Genomic DNA, 20,097 nt, shown 5'->3' on the forward strand with positions numbered 1-20,097 from the left:
AGAGCCCTGGCCAGGTACCCAGGGACCACCAAGGGCCACAAAGGCCTGGCGTGGGACCCCACCCAGTCTGCGAGCGCTGCTGCCCCAGGCTGGGTGAGACACAGCAGTTGTCCCCCGCAGCCTGCACAGAACCTCGCTGGAGCCCCAGACTGTCCCCCATCTGTGCAGAGGGAGGGGGAGGGTGCTGGCCATGGTGGGTGCCGGCCCTTCTCTTCCTTCTGACACCTTCCCAGCTCTCAGGCCACTGACAAACTGACAAGACCGCAGCCCTCCCCTCCCCAGGCTCTGAGGAAGGGGGTGGGGCCCCGCAGCGTGAGCTGTTCAGTTGGGGTTCAATGAGGCAACCTGCCTGATGGCACCCTCTCTATCTGTGCCACTCAGCGCCACACGCGGCCCTGCCCCGGCCTCCACGGGCCCCTCCTCACTTGGCAGAAGACATTCCTCAGCCCAGCTCACAGCATCTCGGGCCCTTCTCATGGCCCTGAGCCCTTACCCAGGCCTTCTCCGGTCAGGTGTCCGCGCAGGTGACCCCTCCACAGACAGGCCCTGCCAGACCCCCTCGGAGTGAGGCCACAACAGCCTGCAGGGTCCCCACTGTGCCCTGGGCAGGACAGCCTGTGCTGACCTGCAGGGCGTGGTGTGGACGAGGCCGGAGCCTGACCTGCAGGCTCACTTCCTCAATCCCCAGCCAGACCGGGGAGCAAGGACCCCTGAGGACAGGGCCTGGGGCCCCAGCACCCAGCAGGAGGCCCACGCTCTGCTCCTTGAAGACACTTTATTGAGGGACGGCTTGGGCAGGGGCAGCAGGGGTGGCGGAGGAGCCCTCTGAGGTCATGCCTTCTGCCCTCTCCAGGTTTGGCTCCCAGGGACAGGGTGGCCCCTCCGAGGCCCTGAGGTTGGGCTGGGCTGCCCCCGAGACCAGGGGCCTTCACAGTCATGTTTAGGCGGCAGCTCCTGCCTGGGCAGGAGGCACGCAGGTCCGCTGGAGGGGCCTCACACGAAGGTAGCGTGGTGTGGGCCGGCCCTGGGCTTGGCTGGCCTGCCTGGGACGGGGTTTGGGCTGGGGAGGTCTGGTGCAGGGGGCCTGCCGGCCTGTGACCTCCGGGGCCCTGCCCACAGCCCTGGGACCCTGCAGCCCAGCCCGGGTGCCAAGCCAGTGACGAGGTCCACATCGATGATCGTGCTGGCCGGGAGGCCTCGGCTGCTGTGGGCCCCACCTCCTGTCGCGGGGAGAAAAGAGAGGCTGTCACCGGTCTGCCCCGCAGCCCTGCAGACACCCAGGCAGGAGTCCCCACCCCAGCTGCCGTCCACGGACACTGGGCGTTGCAGGGGTTCCTCAGACACCCAAATGCAGCCTGGAGGCCGGCAACCTCCGCCCTCGGCCTCCTGGCCTGACTGCAGACCGCCCACCCCAAGCCTCTCATTTAACAAGCCCCCAGCCCCCCGGGCTCCCCGACGCCCTAGAGCCCAGAGCGCCCCTGGCAGACACCGCACAGTGCAGGAAGGTCCTGAGGCCGAGGGCGGGGTGCAGGCGTGAATCGGAAGAGAGGAGGGCAGAGGCTGGGGTGCTGGGGGCTGAGGCCTGTGGGGCGCAGGGCCCAGTTTCTGTGCTGAGGGACCCAGAGGAGCCCCTCCTGGTCACAGGGCTCCCAGCGCCCTGCCCTCGTCCAGTCTGTCCCAGGCCAGCCCGGAGCTCCTCAAAAGCTGTTTAGCACCTGGGTCCCCAGAGCTGCCCAGGTGCCTGTCCTTGGTCTGCCTGCCACCCCCACCCCCGCTGGTTCCCTCAGCCCTGGGGAGGGACTGGGATGGCCGAGGGGCTGGGGAGGGGTCCCAGAGCCCCATGAAGGAGCCAGTGGCTCTCAGTGGGCAGTGGCCAGTGGGGAGCAGTGTGGGGAACTGTCTCCTAGACACCCCCACCCCCCTGCCCTAGGCTCAGGAAAGGGGCTGAGCCCTGCCGAAGTTCCCAGCCTCATCTTGCCCTGACCCCCATCCCAGGCTAGTACAGCCCCCCAACTCCTCCTGGGGGGCTGTCTGTGAGCTTTTCCTTAGGCCGAGGGGCCATCGGGGCGGCGGTAAGTGGGTCCCAGGGGGCAGGCCTCTTGCCTGGGCTGGGGAGAAGACCAAACATGGGGTGGGGGTTGTTCTGGGCACTGAGGCCGCACCCACAGACCTCACTGCCAGCTTCCAGCACCCCCCCCCCCGCCCCAGCCAGGCCACCAGGTTGTCAACCTGCCTGCTGCCTCGGGCCCACGTCCTCACTCTCTCAAACTGAGTCCTTCCTGGTTACGCTCTCCCTCCACGCCCTCACCTGTCTTCCCAGGTGGCACCCTCAGGGACCAGCAAGGGGCGGGCACCCCACAGGCGCTCTCAGCCCCAGCGCGCTGCACTGAGCTCCCCAGCTCACCCCGGGCAGGAGCAGGCAGTGCTGCCGGGTTAGGGACCTGCTCTGCCGCATGTGGGCAAGAGCCCTGGACTATCTATGGGGGTGTCGGTGACCCTGAGGCCCAGGACCCTCGGGGGCCCGTGGGGACAGGGACCCCTGGCCCATGACCCATAGAGAGCAGACTGGAGGAGGCGTCTTTCCCTGCTGACTACCCCTCCCTAGGCCCCTGCTTCCCCGGCCTGGCGGGTGGAGGTGAAGCCTTGCTCCCACCGTGGGCCCGAGGCCTCTGACAGTGGGGCGGCCGTGGGTTGGGGTCCGGTGCTTCCCCAGCTGCCCTGTGGCCCCAAGTCCCCGACCGCACTGCAGCCCATGCCTCCACAAACAGCCCCATGAGGCCCCCCAGGGCAGGTCTTCCCCACAGCAAGTCCGTGAGGCGCACGAAGGGCCTCTCTCTGGCCTCCGAGGCGCACCAGCGTCCGGGCGCCCAGCCAGCCCGCATCCTGTCCGCCTCCCACGGCCAGGTGTGCTCTATTCGAAACAGTGGGGAAGGTTTTCGGGAAGAACTGCCACTCCTGAGGTCCAAGGGCCCAGTCCTTCAGTCGTTCAACAAACGTTCTGCTAGGCCTGTCCACTGGAGCCCACTGGATCCCCACGATCCAGACGCCGGCTGCAGGGCAGGAGATGGGGGGTGCTGGGCTTTGGTTTAGCTTCAGGATGTGGAGAAGGCAAGGTGTGCCCCCGATTCTTTGCCCCATTTGGGCATTTGCCTGGAGGCTTAAAGGGCCTGTGGCCCCACACAGGCTCAGGGGCCTGGCCTTCCCCTGTCCACCCCAAATGGACCCCCAGGGAGACAGACCAAGGCCTGCTGGGGCGGACGGGCTCAGCCACAGGCCCTGAGTTCAGGGCAGCTCCGCAGTCTCAGGGGCCGGGAGTGCCGTTTCTGGGACAGGGCAGCTGGTGCGCGGGCCAAGGACGTGCGTGCCACAGGCAGGGTGGCCGAGGTCCAGGCTCTTCCTGCCTGCTGGGCCCGGACTTGCTCTTCTGATTAAGTGGCAGCCCCAGGCCCGTGACTCATGGCAGGGACCCAGCTCCGTGTGGCGGGCACACGTCACAGCCTCGTGCCAGGGCCTATCCTGAGCAGCCGCCGCCCAGCTGTCCTGGCAAGGACCCCACAGGGCTCGTGTCTGTGTCCCCGTCCCTCAAACCCCAGACACGAGGCTGGGGCCGGGACTTCCTCTCCGGCTAAGCAGGCTGCCCTGCTGACCCCTCCTCCCCAGGGCTGTACCGCCCCCAACTTGGGCTGACTTCTGGGGGTTCTGACTCTGCACAGTCAGCCCCTCAAGGGGTCCTGCTGGACTGCCCACTGCTATCCGGGGCCTGGAGAGACCCTGCCCTTTGCCCACGGTCAGCCCAGCCCAGACCCCACTGGCTGCCTGTCATCTGTCCCCTGGGCCAGCCTCTCACTCTCCCTCTGGCATTCTCGGCATGGCTGCCACAGTGGCTCTGGTCCTCCGGGCTCCACGTCAGGAGAAGGGGGTGGTGGAGTCAAGACCTCCCCCTTGGGGACAGTGGGGTACAGTGGGGGACAGTGACTGGGTCTGTGAAGGGGCAGGGGCTGGATTCAGGGTCTCATTTAGCAAGTGTGTGCTGAGCACCGAGCATGGGGCCACACAGGGAGGGGACGTTTCTGGGAGGGTGGGTACAGGGCCGTCTCCGCAGGTTGCTTGGGGGCCGGCCATGGGTCTGGGGGCGGGGCTGCAGCAGTGGCCAGGCCCAGGACCTGCGCTGTGCTGGAGGGGCCGCTGGGCCGCTGGGCAGCGGCTTCCGCTCTGAGGTTCAGGAGAGCAGACAGCTGGAGGCGCTCGGGAGGGCATGTGGAGAAAGTGGGGGAGGAGGACCACAGTGGGAGACCAAGGGCCACTGGCCCAGGCGGCCGGAGGATGGAGAACAGAGCGATCATAGCCTGTGCTGGGGTCTGGGGAGGAGGGCCTGCCAGGTCAGCGTGGGGAGCCCGTGGAGTGGGCTGGGCTGGTGCAGGAGCCCGGCGCACAGCGGAAGGTCCGCTCAGGGCCACCCCAGCCGGCGCCACGCACAGCAGCAGAACTCGCTGTGCTGGGAAGGGGCTCTGGAGAGGCCCTCAGCCAGGGGGGCCTAGCTGTGACAGTCCACAGGGATGCCCAGTGGCCACCCCCATCCGCATCGTGGTCCATACTGAACTGACCAGGCAGGCAGGTGTGCACAGCTGGGAGTGGTCCTTGGCCTCCCCAGACAGAAGGGCCAGGCCTCTGCCGGAGGTAGGAATGCAGGGACAAGAGGATGAGACCTGCATGTCTCTCGTCTGCCCTGGGAGGCCCCGACGCCTCTGGGGAGAGAAAGCGGGACCAAAGCTGCCCAGGAGGCCTCCCTGTGGCTGTTGTCCTGGACACGGCTGGAGCGCGGCAGGGCTTCCCCCAGCACCCCAGCCCAGGCCAGGCCCACCCTGCGGCTGGCCAGGTGTGACACACCTGAGACTGGCTGGAGGTCCTGGGGTGGGGTGGGGGTGGGGGGGAGAGGGACAGTGGCTGACCCCTGAGCAGCCTGGTATAGACAGGCTCCCAGGACTCCCGGCCCCACCAAGGGCACATGGTCTGGCTGCCTTCAACGCCAAGGTGAAGCGCGTGGCCCCTTGCATGGTCACGTGACTTCGGGTTAACTCTCCAGCTCTGTTCCCATGGAGCCCTGGCCCTGCAGTGGGTGGGCTGCATGCATGTGGACCAGGAGAGCTGTACAAATCTGCTAGGGAGGGAGCTGAGGAACCCTCAGGAGCTGCCACTCCAGTGACCGGACGCAGCCCTGGGCCAGCTAAGCCGGCCTCTGCCCACCCAGTGCACAGCCCTGCCTTGCACTGGAGCCCCTGGGAACCCTGGGCCTGGGTGGCTGTGCACGGACTCCCCTGGGAAGGGCGTGGGGCTCTGCCTGCAGCTTTGCTCCTGCGTGATCACTAAGGGCTGCACCGTGACCGAGGACGGGAGTGGGCAGGTGAGGAGCTGAGGGGTGTTCCCTGTGACTGGCCTCCAGAGGGACTGGGAGGGGATCAGTGGGGACCCTGACCCAGGCCTGCAAAGCCAGCTCAGCCAGGTGGCGGTCAGAGGCGAGGCTGCGCTCTGCTTCCTGGGGCAGGGAGGCCGGGCCAGGAGGGCAGAGAAGCGGGGGCAGGGCCTCTCTGGCTACCATCAGGCGGAGGGAGGGCCGTGAAGGAGAGGTGTCTCCAGCCCAGGCCATGGGGAAGGGCCACAGACATCCCCTCCCAAAGGCCTCTCCCACAGCCCCAGTCACACCTGCACCCTGGCGTCCCCTCCCCCTTACACTTGACTGTACTTTGGCTGACTGCTCAGCCCCGATGGCCAAGGCGAGGACCTGGCCTTGACCTGACCCAGCACCGAGGGTGGGGGCGGCCTGTCAGCACTGGAGTGCAGCCCAGCGGTGTGCCTCTCAGGAGGAGGAAGGTGCCGTCAGGGGGGGCCTCTGCACCCGTCTCGGCCGTGAGCCCTTGTGGGACCGGCACCGCCCTCGGCACAGCCCCTTGGGGCTGACCATCTGGGTCTGACTCTCGCTCTGCCAGGACCTGAGGACAGCCACCACACCACCCAGACTTCCAGGGCCTTCCTGGGGGGTTAGGACCCAGACACCCCAGGACACTGCTGCAGCCGCGCACCCCCTTCCGAAAGCCCGCCTCTTTCCGGGAAGCTCTGTCCTTCTGAGAATCTGCCCTTGCCCTGGCCGTGCCCAGCAGGCTGTGGGTTCAAATCCTGGTCAGGGCACTTACGGGAGACAGCCAACCAATGTTTCTCTCTCACATCGATTGTCCCTCTTTCCCGAGCCCCCTTCCCTTGTCTCTCTGAAGTCAATAAACATATTTGTTAAAAAGGGAGAGAGAAAGAAAGCCTCCATGGGCCCGGCTGGGTGGGTGGCGTGGCTCTCGTTGCCGGCAGCCCCTCTAGCTCACGGCTGAGGTGTGGGGACCCCGGGGCCCCGCTGCACCGCCACACTGCGTCTCGCGGGAACTGGCAGGAGTGCCATCAAGAGACGCCCACCCCAGACCCGAGTGCCAGTCCCGGGTGCGCGCTCCCTTCACTGCAACGTGGCTGCAGCTGACACACGCGACGCGGCCGAGCGGCCCCCCGATGCAGTGACCCCGGACGGAGCCCTGGAGCCCGCAGCCCTTCCCAGCAGCCAGGCTCCGCGGCTCCAGGCAGACCCTTCCCAGCTCCTCCCAGCCCCTCCCCTGCGCAGGGCCGTGGAGAGCTGAAGGTCCGGGCTCCCTCTGCCTAGAGCTGTTTTGGGGGTGCAGTGCTGTGGCCAACGGTGGTCCGGGGAGCCGGCGGGGCACTGGGAACACCTGCACTCCTACACGGCTGGTGCTACCCTCTCGCCACCATCAGCAGTCAGGGACGACTGGGACAGGGGGCACGGATGTCCCTGAGGGGCGAGCCCGGCCAAGGCGCATGGCCCATGTGGACGGTTGTCGGGTGGGTGGTCTGAGCCGGGAGCGAGGCCACCGGCTGGGTCTGACACAGCCAAGCGCGGAGTGTGGAGCCACAGAGGCAGTGGGAGCTGAGGCAGCAGCTGCCGCAGGGCAGCCGGAGAATCTGGACTTCGGGCCCCAGCGGAACGAGCCGGAAGTATTCAGCCTGGCCGCCTCACCTACCCGGGTGACAGCAGACGGGTGAGGCCTGCCCGCCGAGAGCACTGGCGTTCTCGGGGCGTGGAGGCCCCGGACCCCACCCGCACAGACCCTAGGACGGCTCCCGGTGTGGTCAGCACTGCCGCCGCACACGGCCGAGTTTGTGGGTGCAGTCAGGGTGCTGGAGAGCGTCTGCTGAGTCCATGGTCTATTTTAAAAAGCCACTATATTAAGGTAAACTCACCGGAGTCCCTAAAGACGTGTACTAATTTCCCTGGAGTAAACGCATCTGTAGTTCGCCAAAGTGGAAACAAATGTTCAAGTGAAAGAAAGGAAGTGTGAAGCAGTCCGGTGATGAGCTCTAGCATTTATTCCTCTTAGGAGAGCAGGTCAGACACGGACGGTGGCACTGCACACAGGTGCGCACGGGGCAGAGGGAGTCAGCCGCGGGGTGTGTGTCAGTGCGACACGCATGCAAACGCCCGCTCCTCCCGGCTGTGCGGTGGCGCTGTCTCCGCGGGAGACACCGGGCCGTCCCACACAGCACGCATGCAGAACGCAGGGACGGTGCGCGCCACGCCCTCCACCCCGCAGCTCGGCTGCAGGCCCTGCGGCAGGACCCGGGCTGCCATCGGGTCCTGGACGGGCCCGAGCACAGGGGCGCTCCTGCCGCCCTGACAGCGGCAGACCGTGACTACAGGGGTCCACGCGTCACCGAGCATGCAGAGGACAAGGGGGCCACTGGGGGCTCGATCAAAGTGCACACTGAGCAGGTTCCTGCCCACACGGGGGGCAGGGAGAGGGACGCAGACACACGGTCGTGGCACTAGTGTGGGGCGGGGCGGGGAGCGGGGCTGCTCCTGGAAGCCCCTCCGGCAGGAGGCCAGGAGCCTCGTGTCAACTTCTGACACGTGCGGTTCCGGGAAGGCCCCTGCTGCCAGCCGCACCCTTCACCGGGGCAGGGGGCACACTAAACTCATGCTGCCGAAGTTCCGAGAAACGCCGGGACTGTCCGCGGCCAGGACGCCCGCCGCACAGGAAAGCCCTCCGCCGCCCCGGCCCCTGAGCCGCGCCTGGGCACGCAGCGCCCACGCCGTGCGCCGGGCTCCGTGTCCGGAGTGTGCTCCCGCCCGGTCCCCTGCGCTTTACTTACTTCCCAAGACAAGCTTCTTCTTCTCAGTCTTGAGACAAACACTAAAAATGCTAGCCCTCCGCTTCTCACCGTAACACATACATTTCCGGAATCCCCTGAGCAGGGGCGCAGGACCGAGGGAGAGGCGAGGGCGGCCGCTGCCTGTGTGCTTGCACTGCAGGGGCGCGTCTGCTCGGAGCCCCGCTGGGACCCGTCGTGAACACCCTCTGGCCTTGGCCGCGGCCCCACGCCCTCCTCATAGAAAACATAGGAGCAGCGCACGGTAACCATAGTGACTGCGGAAACCCCTCCTCAGATGACGGAGGGGCAGAGGGTCGACCTAGCATTTTCTACTGGGGACGAGGTGGCCATCCCGGCCGACAGCGCAGCTGCAGGGAGTCAGAGGTGGGCAGGGGCGCCAAGCCTGGGGGTACCTGGTCTGGGAGGTCCGGCGGAGCCCTGCTGGGCTGGGGGTGGCGGCAACAGCGTGCTGCTGGGGCTGCTGATGTCCCCCTCCCCCGTGAGCGTCAGGTCGGCCACATGCTCGCCCTCCACGGTCTGGACGTCCCCTGCCTCCGCTTCCTGCGCGCAGGCTGTGGGGGTCGTGGGGGTCATGGGGGTGCAGAAGGGTGGGCTCTCGGCTGAGCTGGGGCTCGTCGCTGGGCTGTCGGGGTGGTCTCGGGCAGGTCCCCTTGGCTCTCGGGTCCGGGGCGCCTTCTCCTGGCCGGGGCTCGTCGCGGCTGCCTCGCAGGGGAGGCCAGGCTCGGCGGTGCCCGGAGGCAAACGCAGGAACTCCGGCAACACCAGGTCTTCCTTCCTCAGCAGCCCACGTTGGTCGTCTGCTCTGTTGCTCTGAGCTTTGGAAATAAGCTCAAAAAACGCTATTGGAAGAAAACCCACAGTGACCGAGTTTTAGTTTCCCACGCGGGCACCTCGCAGACAAAGTGCACACCTGGAAAGTCCTTGCCCCGCTGTCCTGCTGCCCTCACACTGCAGACTGCGGCCAGGAGGCGCCTGCATCCCTGCCACCTCCACCCACAGACCTGTGGCAAGGCCTGGGCTTCTAGAACAATTCAAAACAGCTCCGAACTTCCCTGGGAACTGGGTCACCCCAGACCCATGGCCCACGAGCCGATGTGCCCAGCAGCACTGCACCTGTGCTCTGGAGGGGGCTGACGGCACTGGGGACCCTTCGCACCCAGGCCTGGATCCCCTGCAGGAGGACAGAGCCGCGGGCTGGGTGAACCCACCTTGACAGGGGCAGGGGGCCCGGGACGGGTCGTGTGTGAAGGGGCCTTGGTGGTGGGACCCCAAACCTGCGGCCTCTGGCATCACCCCGTGTACTCAGGGTGGTCCTGGCAGGCCCGAGAGCAGAGCCGAGCCCCGCGGCCCCTCTGCCGCCCTCGGCGGCCTGCAGTGTCCCTGCAGCCCCTGCGCCGGCGCCCCTAGGGCCCTTCCGCTTACCTGGAGGGCTCTTCAGCGGTAACGCAAAGTCATGGTTCAAAGAGGGGGCGCCTAAACCGAGCCTTCTCTGGCATTAGCACGACACACCCCGTTTGTGAAGGAGGACAAGGACTTTAAAACCTCAGGTCTTAATGCGTCTCAGAAACGCACAGACTTCCGAGTGGGTGCGTTTGCCGACTGCCCGAGCGACCCAGCAAGCTGGTGGGTTTAAAGGGGGCTGCCCAGGGCGCGGTGACCACCGACTGCGCAGAACTCACAAAACTAAAGTCCACGCCACAGCAGCAACCGCTGGCTCTGACTCTGCTCTTCCCGCTTCTCCTTGTTAGGGGGCTTGGAAGGGAAGGCCTTTCCGTAAAAGAGGCCGCCCCCCCTCAGTCTCTCAGGGCCCGCAGGCCACGCACAGGGGTCAGCACCACCCCCACCCTCGCCGCCACCGGCCGCTCCTCCCTGCACCCACCCTGCCCTTGAGGACCCTCCATCCCAGCTGGGGACACAGATGAAGGGAACAGGTAGCACCTGTGGGGACTGCTGTGCTGCCCAACCCCGCCACTGGGGCGCGCCCTGACTCCTACGGGCCCGGCTCTCAACCTGAAAACTGGGGTTCTAGTCCAGTTACACGACAGCGTGGACTGAGGTGACAGGGAGCATGGGCGCCTCGATGTCAATCACTCAGAGGAGGCCTAATGACTGGGCTAGAACACTGAACGTGTAGTCACTAAAAAAAGTGCAAGTTTAAAAAGTACACATACCCTCTGCTTCGTCCAAATTAATTTTCTGATTTTTTTTTTTCCCAATCTTTGCAATAGATTCTTCTCTCTTTGAAAGCCGGGGATCCCTAGCATTTTTTCCATTTTCTCCTTTTATTTTAATAGAGTTAGACTTGCCTAGTGTTCTCTCCTCTCCCTGCATCAGAAGGAAAGCCAAGGTTCTACTCACAGCTCAGACATGACAGCACGCGATCCACAGGTGATGGGGGTGGGGGGGGGGGTCTGTGGCTCGGTCCGCGAGGCCTCGCAGGGAACAGTCACCCAGCAGAGCCCCAAGAGCAGGGCACACGGGTTCAGCGCCCTGCAGGGGAGGCCAGCCGACAAGCCTCGGGTCCCAGAGCACACCCTGAGCAGGCACGGAGGACACCCTGAGGTAGGGCGACCGAGCCTTGCTGGGGAGCATGTGGCCGGCCTGCAGGGAGTGGGGACACCAGGTGGGCTGGGCAGGGGATTTACCGTAGCCGAGAAATTTCTGGAGCTGGAGTTTACAGCTAAGTTCTGTTTGACGGGTGCGCCGTTCTGCTTCTCTGTGGAGAGAGAACAGAGCGAGACACGCTTCGCAATCACGCTGACCGAGGAGGCTGTCTCGGAGACGAAGCTGGAGAAGGCAGAGGTGTGGCCCCGTCTCTCGTCTGCATGGACAGGCCAAATGCCCAGGGCAGGACCAGGGACAGCACCAGCCTCCTCTGCCTTCACCTGGGGCATGGCCTGCTGTGTGCGTGGGCACATGGCGGCTGGGCCACGCTTACTGGGACGTGCTGGGGGCAAGGCCGCTGAAAGCATGCTCCATGGACGGGTCCACGGGAGTGTTCTCTGGAGAGCAGAGTCACGTGACTTCAATATGACTGTCGCCTCACGTCATGGCTGCCCTCTGGCCTCCATGGGCCCGCACGGCCCCAAGGCCACTTCTCTGACCCAGCAGCGACTCAAACACCTGGCCTGCCGCCTGCCCAGCCACAGACTCACCTGCGCACGAGCAGGCCTGCGGCCCCACGGGCCGGTCCTGGAGGGAGCACCGTGGTCCCGCCCTGCCCACAGGGTGACCCGGCCCAGGGAGCACAGCGTTCTCTAGACCCAGGCAGGCCCAGGAAGGTCTCTGCCTTAACGATGGGGAGGAGGAGCCACCAGGACTGCCACCTGCAGGCCACCAGAGGGGACGGAGACACTTCCGAGCCAGCAGCCCCCAGAAATCATCTGGTACACAGCCCTGGCTGCGCTTCAGGAAGCTCTTTACAGGGCCCCCTTTCCACCAGGGAACAGCCGGCGGCACCAGGACACGCCCTCCAGAGGCACCTCCTCACTGCCCCACCTGAGAGGGACTCAGGCGGGAGGCAGGGGTCAGGCTGTGGGGCCCCAGGGCAGGAGGTGGCTGAGGTGGCAGCGCCCCCCTGGGAAGAGCTCTGTGGACGGCACACAGGGACCAGCTGGACAGGACTGCAGACAACGCCCCGTCCATGAGGCTCCCAGAACCACGGCCCCCGTTTGCAGGGACTTGCAGCCCCAGGAACGGAGTGTGCTCTCTGTCTCTCTCTGCACCTACACCGAGCTGTGCTCAACCCTGGGGCAACCCCGGGGCGGGGGCACCGCAGGGGCTGCTGGCTGAGAACAAGGCACAGGGGGCCTCAGCTCTCAGCAGGTGCGTGGTTCCCAGGGCTGTCCCTGTGCTCCTGGGCTGGGGCCTCCCAGCCAGGCGGAGGCCCAGTGGGGCTGCGCTCTGCTGTCGCCCCGAGGGGCCCTCCGTGGTGGGCGGCAGGCCGGGGGCTCTCAGGACGCAGCAGACAGGGGCTGGGGCCTCACTCACCTTTCCCTCTGGACGGGTCCTTCTCCTCCAAGACGACCCGCTGTCCGTCCAGACTTGATATGGGGGCGCCAAGGTCCAGGGGCTCTCTCTCTCCATTCTGGAGACCAAGACGGTCACTGAGTAACTCACCAAACCGGAGCTTTCCAAGACAGCTGCCTGTGGCCCAGCTGCTGACAGCAAGCCGGTCCAGGCTCCACGGAGTCACACGCCAGTGACCCTGGTCCTGCCACCCCAGCAGGGCGGCCCCAGAGCACAGTCCAGAGGGACCCAGCCCACGGGGCCTGCGGCTGGTCACAGACACCCGATGCGGAACAACGAGAAATCAGCCCTGGTGGCTGCCGGGAACGCGAGGGCTCTGAGGAATCCGCGTGGGAGGGCTGCTACTGTCACTTGAGTGACAGCTGGTGGCCTGACTTTGCCAGCCCAAGACCGGGCAGAAGAGCACTTGAGGGCTGTAAATTCCCTGGCCCACAAAGGTAACATTTTCAATATGAAGTCGAGTTGGCACGGAAGTCCTGACGCCGCTCAAACCTGGAGGAAGGGGCCCTGACACTGTTGGGAGGTGAATGCGGGCAGCAGAGGCTTCCTCGTGGACTAGGACGCAGAAGCAGTGACTGAGGGGGGCTATGGTGGGATACGGCAGGGGGACCGCCTGCTAGGCAGGACCCACGACCGCTATTCAGGAAGAAACCTGAACTTGGAGCTTGGCCTCGTCAGTTTCCTGACCACCGGGACAACCCGGAGCACCGCGGCCACTGACCCGCCTCCCGCAGGACGAAGCCCCACAGCAGCTCTGACCCGTTTTACGGAGAAGGGACCTGAGGCACAGAGGAGTTAAGCGACAGCCCGGGGTCTCGACAGAGGGGGAGCAGGGAGGCCCCGTGGAGCCTGGCTGCGCGCATGCCGCTCCGCCCAGCACATCCGACTGGACGCCATGACCCCTGCTGAGCTGGGTGGGGGTGGGGGGGACTTCCGTTCCTGGGACGTCTATAAACGATTTAGCACCGCACCCTCATTCACGTCAGGTCTTGAACAATTTTAGGGCCTGTTTCAGAAAAGTTAAAATTCTAAAAATATATGAAATCATTGCTCCGATAGTTTATTTGCTAAAGAAACAAGAGTGCAGAGCAAACTACATCACACAGCGCCAGACTGCGGGGTGAGCGGGCAGAGCGCGCCGGGCGCGCGGTCCTAGAATGGACGGGGTCTCAGGCCAACACTGGTTGGCTCTGCTCGTCAGGTCCCCTTTTCTTCCTCACCCCACTCACGTGGTGACACACAGCCCCGCTCGGAAATGCCAGCGAGACCGTCACATCTACCAGTGGTGGCGGGAACTGGGAAATGCAGTGAGCGCACCGGGCGCGGGCGGCCGGCTCGGGGCCAGGAAGCGGAGGAGCTATTGGCTCAGCCTTGCAAGTCATAGGCCAATTTCAGGGCTTTTCGTTTTCTTTCTCATTTTGGTTTTCCCGGACCAAAACCACATCTCAAACACCAGCCCCGCTCCCTTTGGGAATGACCAAGGTACAAAGGAGCAGGCCCCTCGCCCCTCGGGGCCGGCACGGGGGCGCCGTTGCCAGCTGCCCCGCGCCCGGTGCCGCCCCAGGAGGTGCCCGCAGGCCCCACGCCACTCACCAGCCTCACCACCAGCTCGCTCAGGCGCAGGCCGTACTTGGCCGCCACGGGCCGCAGCACCTCTGCGACCGGCTTGGTGGGCTTGGCCTTGAGCCCCACGGACCGGCTAATGGGCACCAGATCCAGCCTGGCCAGGGGAGAAGCACAAGAACGGCCGCTGCAGACCCCTCGGGCGGAGCAGGGCAGCGCCCCCCGGCCCCCAGACCACCTTGGGGTCCCTGATCCCGCCCCAGGTCCTGACTGGGGAAGCAAGCCTGCAGGGGGTTCTCAGGGGTTTTCCTGGAAGCTGAACTGGGGTGTCACATCAGCAAAGAGCGACGCCCCCAGGATGGCCAGCTCTCCAGCCGGCCCCCCCGCCCCGGGGTGTGAATCTCCTGTGGTCCGGGGACAGGAAGGGAGAGCGCCCCTCGGGCCCTGTGGGTCCACGTGCAGCCGCTGCCCCGCCCTGCTCCCCACGGGGGCGGCACCCCTCCCAGCGGCCACCTGGGGAGCAGAGGCCAGCAGGGACCGAGGTCAGAACACCGCGTGGCTCTGGGAACCACGAAAATGGCAACTGCATTTTTCTCACCGAAACAAAGTGCGCTTTTCTAGGCGCAGGTCCCTGGACGCCAAGATGCTGCTGTCCTGCTGCAGCACCAGAGGCTGAGGGACACAAAAGGGACAGAGGCGGCCTCAGCCGTGCAGGACACAAGAGCAGCTGCGAACGAGCCCGCGCGTGCCAACCGCAGACAAAGAAGAGACTAGCCCCCCCCCCCCGCCCCCACCGCCACAGGCCAGTTCCTCCCTGGGTGCGTCCCCCAGGAGGAGGGGCCCGTACCTTGTCCCCGCCCACCAGGAAGAGGTCCACGCTGGCCCCGTTGATGCCACGGCGCTCGCAGAGCCCAGACAGGAGCTCCTTGATGGGCAGCCCCGCCCTGACGGGCACCGTGCAGGATGTCCCGTCGGGGAGCTGGATGCAGCAGTGCTTGGTGGCCTTGTCCCTCTCGGGCGCCAAGGTCCTGCAGGCCTCTGACTGCGGAGCAGGAGAGGGCGCTGGGTTACGGGGAGCATGCGGGGCGTCCCTGGAGGGCAAGGGTCGCTTGCAGGCGCTGAGGAGGCCCACACCCAGCTCCAGAGACACGCAACTGCTGCGCTTCCTGCTCAGAGCCGACCGAGGGCCGGGCCCCCACGGCCCCCCAGGGACAGTGCGGCCGCATGCTCAGCCGGACGCTGGACTTCCAACCCCACCCAGTCGCGAGGCCCGGTGCCTGCGAGGCCCGGGCTTAGCTCTCAGCTGGCCTGACGCAGAAGCAGGCCAGTTCCTCTCTGGAGCCCACGGTAGCCCCTCAGGGACCCTGAGCAGCCCTTGCCCACCTCCGTCTGTGGGACTGGGACCCACGTGCAGGATGGATCACACTCGAGGGGCCTGAGGCCCCAACCAGTCTGGGGGCCCCTCTGCTACTTCTCATCCTCTTTCCGGTTCTTGCTGCCTGACTCCCAGCCCCGGGCCCCGAGGCCCTCTGAGAGGAACAGAGTGACCTAATGGGCAGCAGCTCAGCCTAAGGGTGGGGGCTGGGAGGGGGCTACTGGGAGGTCCTGGGAAGCCACTCAGGGGTGGGCAGGGGCTGTGGGAGCTTAGTGGGAGGCTGGGCTCCAGCCTGTTTTGGTTGCTGGCAGAGGGCCCACCCTGTTGGCATGGGAGACAGACCACGGCCGTGTCTGCCCAGAGAACACTCACTGTCTCTGCCTGGCCCAGGACATGGCCCAAGTTTGCCCGTCAGCCCTCCAAGGCGAGGCGGCAGGAGTGAGGCATACCTGAGGGTGGGGGCGGGCCTTTCACATGGCAGCATCTGTGATTGGACCATGTGCACTGCTCACGCATCAGGTCAAGAGCTCAGGCCGCTGCCGGTCAGTGCTGTGCCGGCACCAGCGCCACTCAGAGGCAGGGCTTCTGGGCCGGCAGGACGTGATGGGGTCAGCCCGTGGCGGCCAGCGGGTGGCACACTCTGGGGCTCCTGACACCTCCTCTGGGTCTCACTTCTCACCAGAAATGCTCCCGGCCCACGCAGAGCCGGCCCTGCTGGTCACTGTGCTGTCCCTGTCTCCTCGGCACACTGAGGATCCCCTTCACCCAGACGTTATTTCAGAAAGCTAGTCTGGAGTGGCAGATGGATTACCAAACAGCCCCGGCCACCCCCTCCCAGAGACGTGAGTGTGTGAAGCCCCCGAGAGGGGCGCAGTCTGTCAGGAGCAATGGCTATTGGGCACACGGGAGACCCCAAGACTGAGGACGATGTGCTCCCTGTGCACCACGGCTGACCGCTCCAGTGGCCGGGGGCTGGCGGCAGTGAGGCTTTCCAAAGCAGCCTCAGGCCGCAGCCGGCAGCTAGCGGGCCCACCCACACCTCCCCGGAAACGGGCCCAACAAGCAGCCGGACACCCCGGTCTGCAGGGTGCGAGGACAGAGCCGGGCTCCCTGTGGGGCTGCGGTGGGTGGGGCACATCTGGGTTCGTGGGGCATTCAAGCGGTGAGACCAGGACCAAGCACCTGCCTTCCCCACTTTTGCTCGTTCTTAGTGGGAACTCAAAAAGAGCTGGTAACTAGGTAAGAAGATTTCAAATACAAACCCAGAGACACTTTGGTGCTGAGGGGCACCCTCCACGTCTACCACGTGGTTCCTCGCCCTGTCTCAGGAGCCCCGTCCCCCGCGTCTCCACAGCACCCGTTAGACTGTGACAAGTGGGCTCCTGGGGGCGAGACGCACGTGTGGGCCTCCTGACCCCGGTGGCCTCTGGGCCCAGGGTGGATGGAGACTTACCAGGTCCAGGCTCCCGGCGGAGGACACGGAGCCCTGAGACTCCCTGCGGGCCAGGCCTCCGTTGCTGTGCAGGGCGCCTTGATGGGGAAACACAGGGACGTGGGATCAGAGCCTCACTTGCCTTCGCTCACACAGGAACCCCACGCATTGGTCCCGGCCCCGTCCCCTTAGGCTGAACAGACAGACGCTGGGCACAGGAGGCAGAGTGGAAAAGGCCTTCCCGGCGCGGCCCCTCACCAGGACACAGCCGTGCCCTCAGCCCGCATGCAGCCAGGGAGCTGGCCAGGCCGCCCTCGGCCACAGCCGCCCACACCACGGGCTCAGAGCCGGTCACAACGCAGGCGCGTGCTCCTGGGCACGGCCTCCCTTCCCTTCGTTTAACTGGAATTTCACACAACTTGTCATTTCTGGGCCTAACCGAAACTGTCCCCTGTGGACAGCAGTGAACCCTGCCAGCCACTGTGCAGTTACGCAAGGTTCATGTCAGGTCTTCCTGCCAAGTCCTCAGCTGAGCCAAAGATCGGCCACTGTTGTCACTTACTGAACTCATCGCAATCTCAGGCTGCGCTGAAAATCATGAAAACTCTCACCTAGGAAGGACCTTCTGCAGCACGCGCTCTGTTCCCCGGTCGGCCTGCTGCGCAGGGCTCGGGGACACAGCGGAGGGGCAGACACAGGGACCCTCGGGTCCCGGTGACCTTCTGACCCACTGGCCTACCTTCCAGAGCAGCAGGCTCCCAGGCCACCAAGTCTGAGCTCCCGGGCGGTGCCCTAGGATCGGGATGCAGAGCAGTCTGCAGAGCCGCCAGGTCTGGGTCCCCAGCCTGGGGTCCTGCTTGGGAGGACAGACCATACAGGGCAGTCATGACCTATCTCCTCGTCTGGCTCCACGGCTTCTGTCTCCCATGGGCTCTAACTGAACTCTACTGCTCTGTCCGCCTGTCCTTGAGAAAGGACGCCGGCATCCATCTGGGGCCACATCCTGCTGCAGCTGCTGGCTGTGAAATGGGCACGTGGGGCCCACTCTGCAGGCTGCTGGGGGGAGGCAAAACACATGTCTGCCAGCTACGTCCCAGGCCACGGCCCAGCACTGCTCCAGCCTGTCTCTCCGTGAGGGTCACGGCCTGATTTATACTTTGGGACCACAGCCCGGGAGCTTTCAGGTTATTTCCTGGAAAGTACTCCCATTTTTAAAAATCTCTAGAGAAGAAAATTCTTTCAAACTCTTCTCTGTGACGCGTTTTGGTGGCAGAGGTGAACATCTCTGCCCTCTGCCTCAGTGATGGGCGTTCCGATTCCCTGTGGCCCACCAGCGCCCCCTGAGCTGGTGTCCGGGCAAAGGACCCCGAGGCTCTTCCGAGGCTCCAGGACAAGCCTGTCTCTGTCACACTAGCTTCCCAGTGACACACAAGGAAGAACCCAAGGGAACAGATCTGGAATGGGCACCCTTTAAGATGTACAATGATAAGAAACAACCAACTGGACAGTGCTTGGTAGCCCAACTATGGCACTGCACTGGAAAGGCACAGAGGCCGGCGCGGCCCTGCACACACCTAGGAGCAGGCTCGGCAGGAGCTAAGAGGCTGCCTGGGCGGGCAGATGGCAGGCGTTTGCGTTTTCTTTTTTTAACTTGGCTGTTCCCACATTTTCTCCCAGGAGCACCGACTGCTGCTCCGCCAGACGGAGCAGGAGAGGGGAGCAGATGGTGGCGGCTGCGGGCGCGCACAGACCCTGTGGCCCTGCCCGCTCCGGCCGGCCTGCGTGTCCCTGCTGCCCCGGGCCTGTCGGCCTGCCCGCCACAAACCGTTGGCATGGTCGCCGTGCTCCTTCTTCTTCTGGGACCGCCCGGTGCTCCTGGCCCTGGACCAAGAGAAGAACGCCCCTTTCCGCTTCCTCTCGCTGTCCTCGTCCCCCGCTTCTTCATTCAGGGACCGTCCTGATCTCGACTTCCCACTCAGCTGCCATCAGATGGAAGACGTTGTTAAAACCCCGTGAAGGGGCTGGAACATGAGAGGAAAGGCGGTGGGAAGCTGGGGAGGAGCTAAGGGAGCGCTAACCGCCTCACAGGCAGCACAGACCCTTCCAGACCCGGGAACGGCTGCCGGGCCCCCTCCACGGCCTCAGCAGCGCTCGCCCCAGGAGGTGCGGGGCAGGAACCCGACACGGCGCGTCTTACTTCCTACAGACAGCTCGCCCGAGGCCATGGGCACGGCGGGCCGGCACCTTTTTTGGCGTGGACACGTTGGAGTGGTCCGAGCTGACGCTGTGCTTGGAGGTGGGGCTGCTGGGGGCCTGCTGGGAGTCGGGGAGGGAGCGGCCCTCCACCTCGGCCAGGATGCAGTCCTGGTACAGCGGGGACTTCAGGAAGCGCGTGTAGCTGTCAAACTTCATCAGATTGAAAATCTGCAGAGTAAATGCAATGCTGTTTGGTTCCAGAAGTAACCAGACTAGTCAGCCCGGAAAGTCCAAGGGCGCAGAGACCCTCAGACACCTACTGGCCCTGCACTGAGAGGCCATCGTAGCCCGTTTTTCTCCGCCCATCCACCCGGAGTTCCTTTCCATCCAGTGCCTCTTTTTCATGACACGCCAGCCTTTCGTTTATCATACTTAAAATGCTCAAATCCCAACAAGTCCCATAAAGCTCGTGCCACGAGGCGGTCAGGACAGTCCAGGGGCGATCCCGGAGGAGCTGTCCTTCATGGGTAAGAACGCACCCCAAACCAGCTGGGAAGCGGAAGGAAGTGAGGACTGCGTGGGAACGCCTTCCTCCATCTTTTACATGATCCAAGGGACTCAGCAACAGAAGTCATCTGTGGACAGGCCCATGGGCACGTGCTCTAGACAACTCTGGGTCTGAGGCGCACCCCGATCACAGGGATGTCCTGCGTCATCCACGGCCTGTGAGCTCACGCAGGCGCGCACAGGAGAGGGCCGCGGGCAGCCGTTCGCGGCGGCCGCACTGAGGTCTGTGGGGGCAGCTGGCCGCGCTCTGACTCGGGAGCCGGTGGGAAGCGGGGCTCGCTCCTTCCACCCCATGTACGCCGACCGGCTCCTGCCTGCCAACCTGGCGGCATGTGGGAGCTCGCTGCCCGGGACCCGAGTCCCCAGCCCGCAGCCAGCCCGGAGCCCCCGCGCGGAGTCACCTGCAGCTGCTGCTCCTTGAACATGTCCGGGTGCGGGGCGTTGAGGATGTCGTCCGCCAGCTGGGCCTGGCTGTCGATGTTGACAGGGGTGGTGGCTCTGCTGCAGAGGAACTTGCTGAAAATCTCACGGGCCCTGTAGGAGAGCTGACAGGGCGTGTGCGTGAGCGGGCACGCAGCCCCAGGCGCCCTCCGCAGCTGCGCTTTCTGTGTGTTCACTGCTGTGTCCAGACGCCTGACCGGCTCCAGGCACTGGGGATACAGTTTCTTGGGGCCAGTAAATACTTCTTGCTAAATAAGCGCCAGCCACCGTTAAA

At 65.2% G+C, this 20,097-nt stretch overlaps 1 protein-coding gene across 1 annotated transcript; it reads right to left on the bottom strand.

The window, feature by feature from the left end:
• Nucleotides 1-761: 761 nt before the first annotated feature.
• On the bottom strand, nucleotides 762-19,870 carry RGS12 (regulator of G protein signaling 12). The gene is made up of 12 exons (XM_090267142.1): nucleotides 19,784-19,870; nucleotides 18,864-19,043; nucleotides 18,445-18,598; nucleotides 16,641-16,717; nucleotides 14,660-14,854; nucleotides 14,411-14,484; nucleotides 13,843-13,969; nucleotides 12,211-12,307; nucleotides 10,866-10,936; nucleotides 10,392-10,545; nucleotides 8,613-9,059; nucleotides 762-1,220 (listed from the first exon to the last, which is right to left on the bottom strand). Exons 1-12 carry the CDS (start codon nucleotides 19,805-19,807, stop codon nucleotides 994-996), a joined length of 1,827 nt encoding a protein of 608 aa, XP_090123268.1. The 5' UTR covers nucleotides 19,808-19,870; the 3' UTR covers nucleotides 762-993.
• Nucleotides 19,871-20,097: the final 227 nt, after the last annotated feature.

This window comes from Furipterus horrens, unplaced genomic scaffold, assembly GCF_987537825.1.
Source record: "Furipterus horrens unplaced genomic scaffold, mFurHor1.1.pri manual_scaffold_2, whole genome shotgun sequence".
Lineage (NCBI taxonomy): Eukaryota > Metazoa > Chordata > Mammalia > Chiroptera > Furipteridae > Furipterus > Furipterus horrens.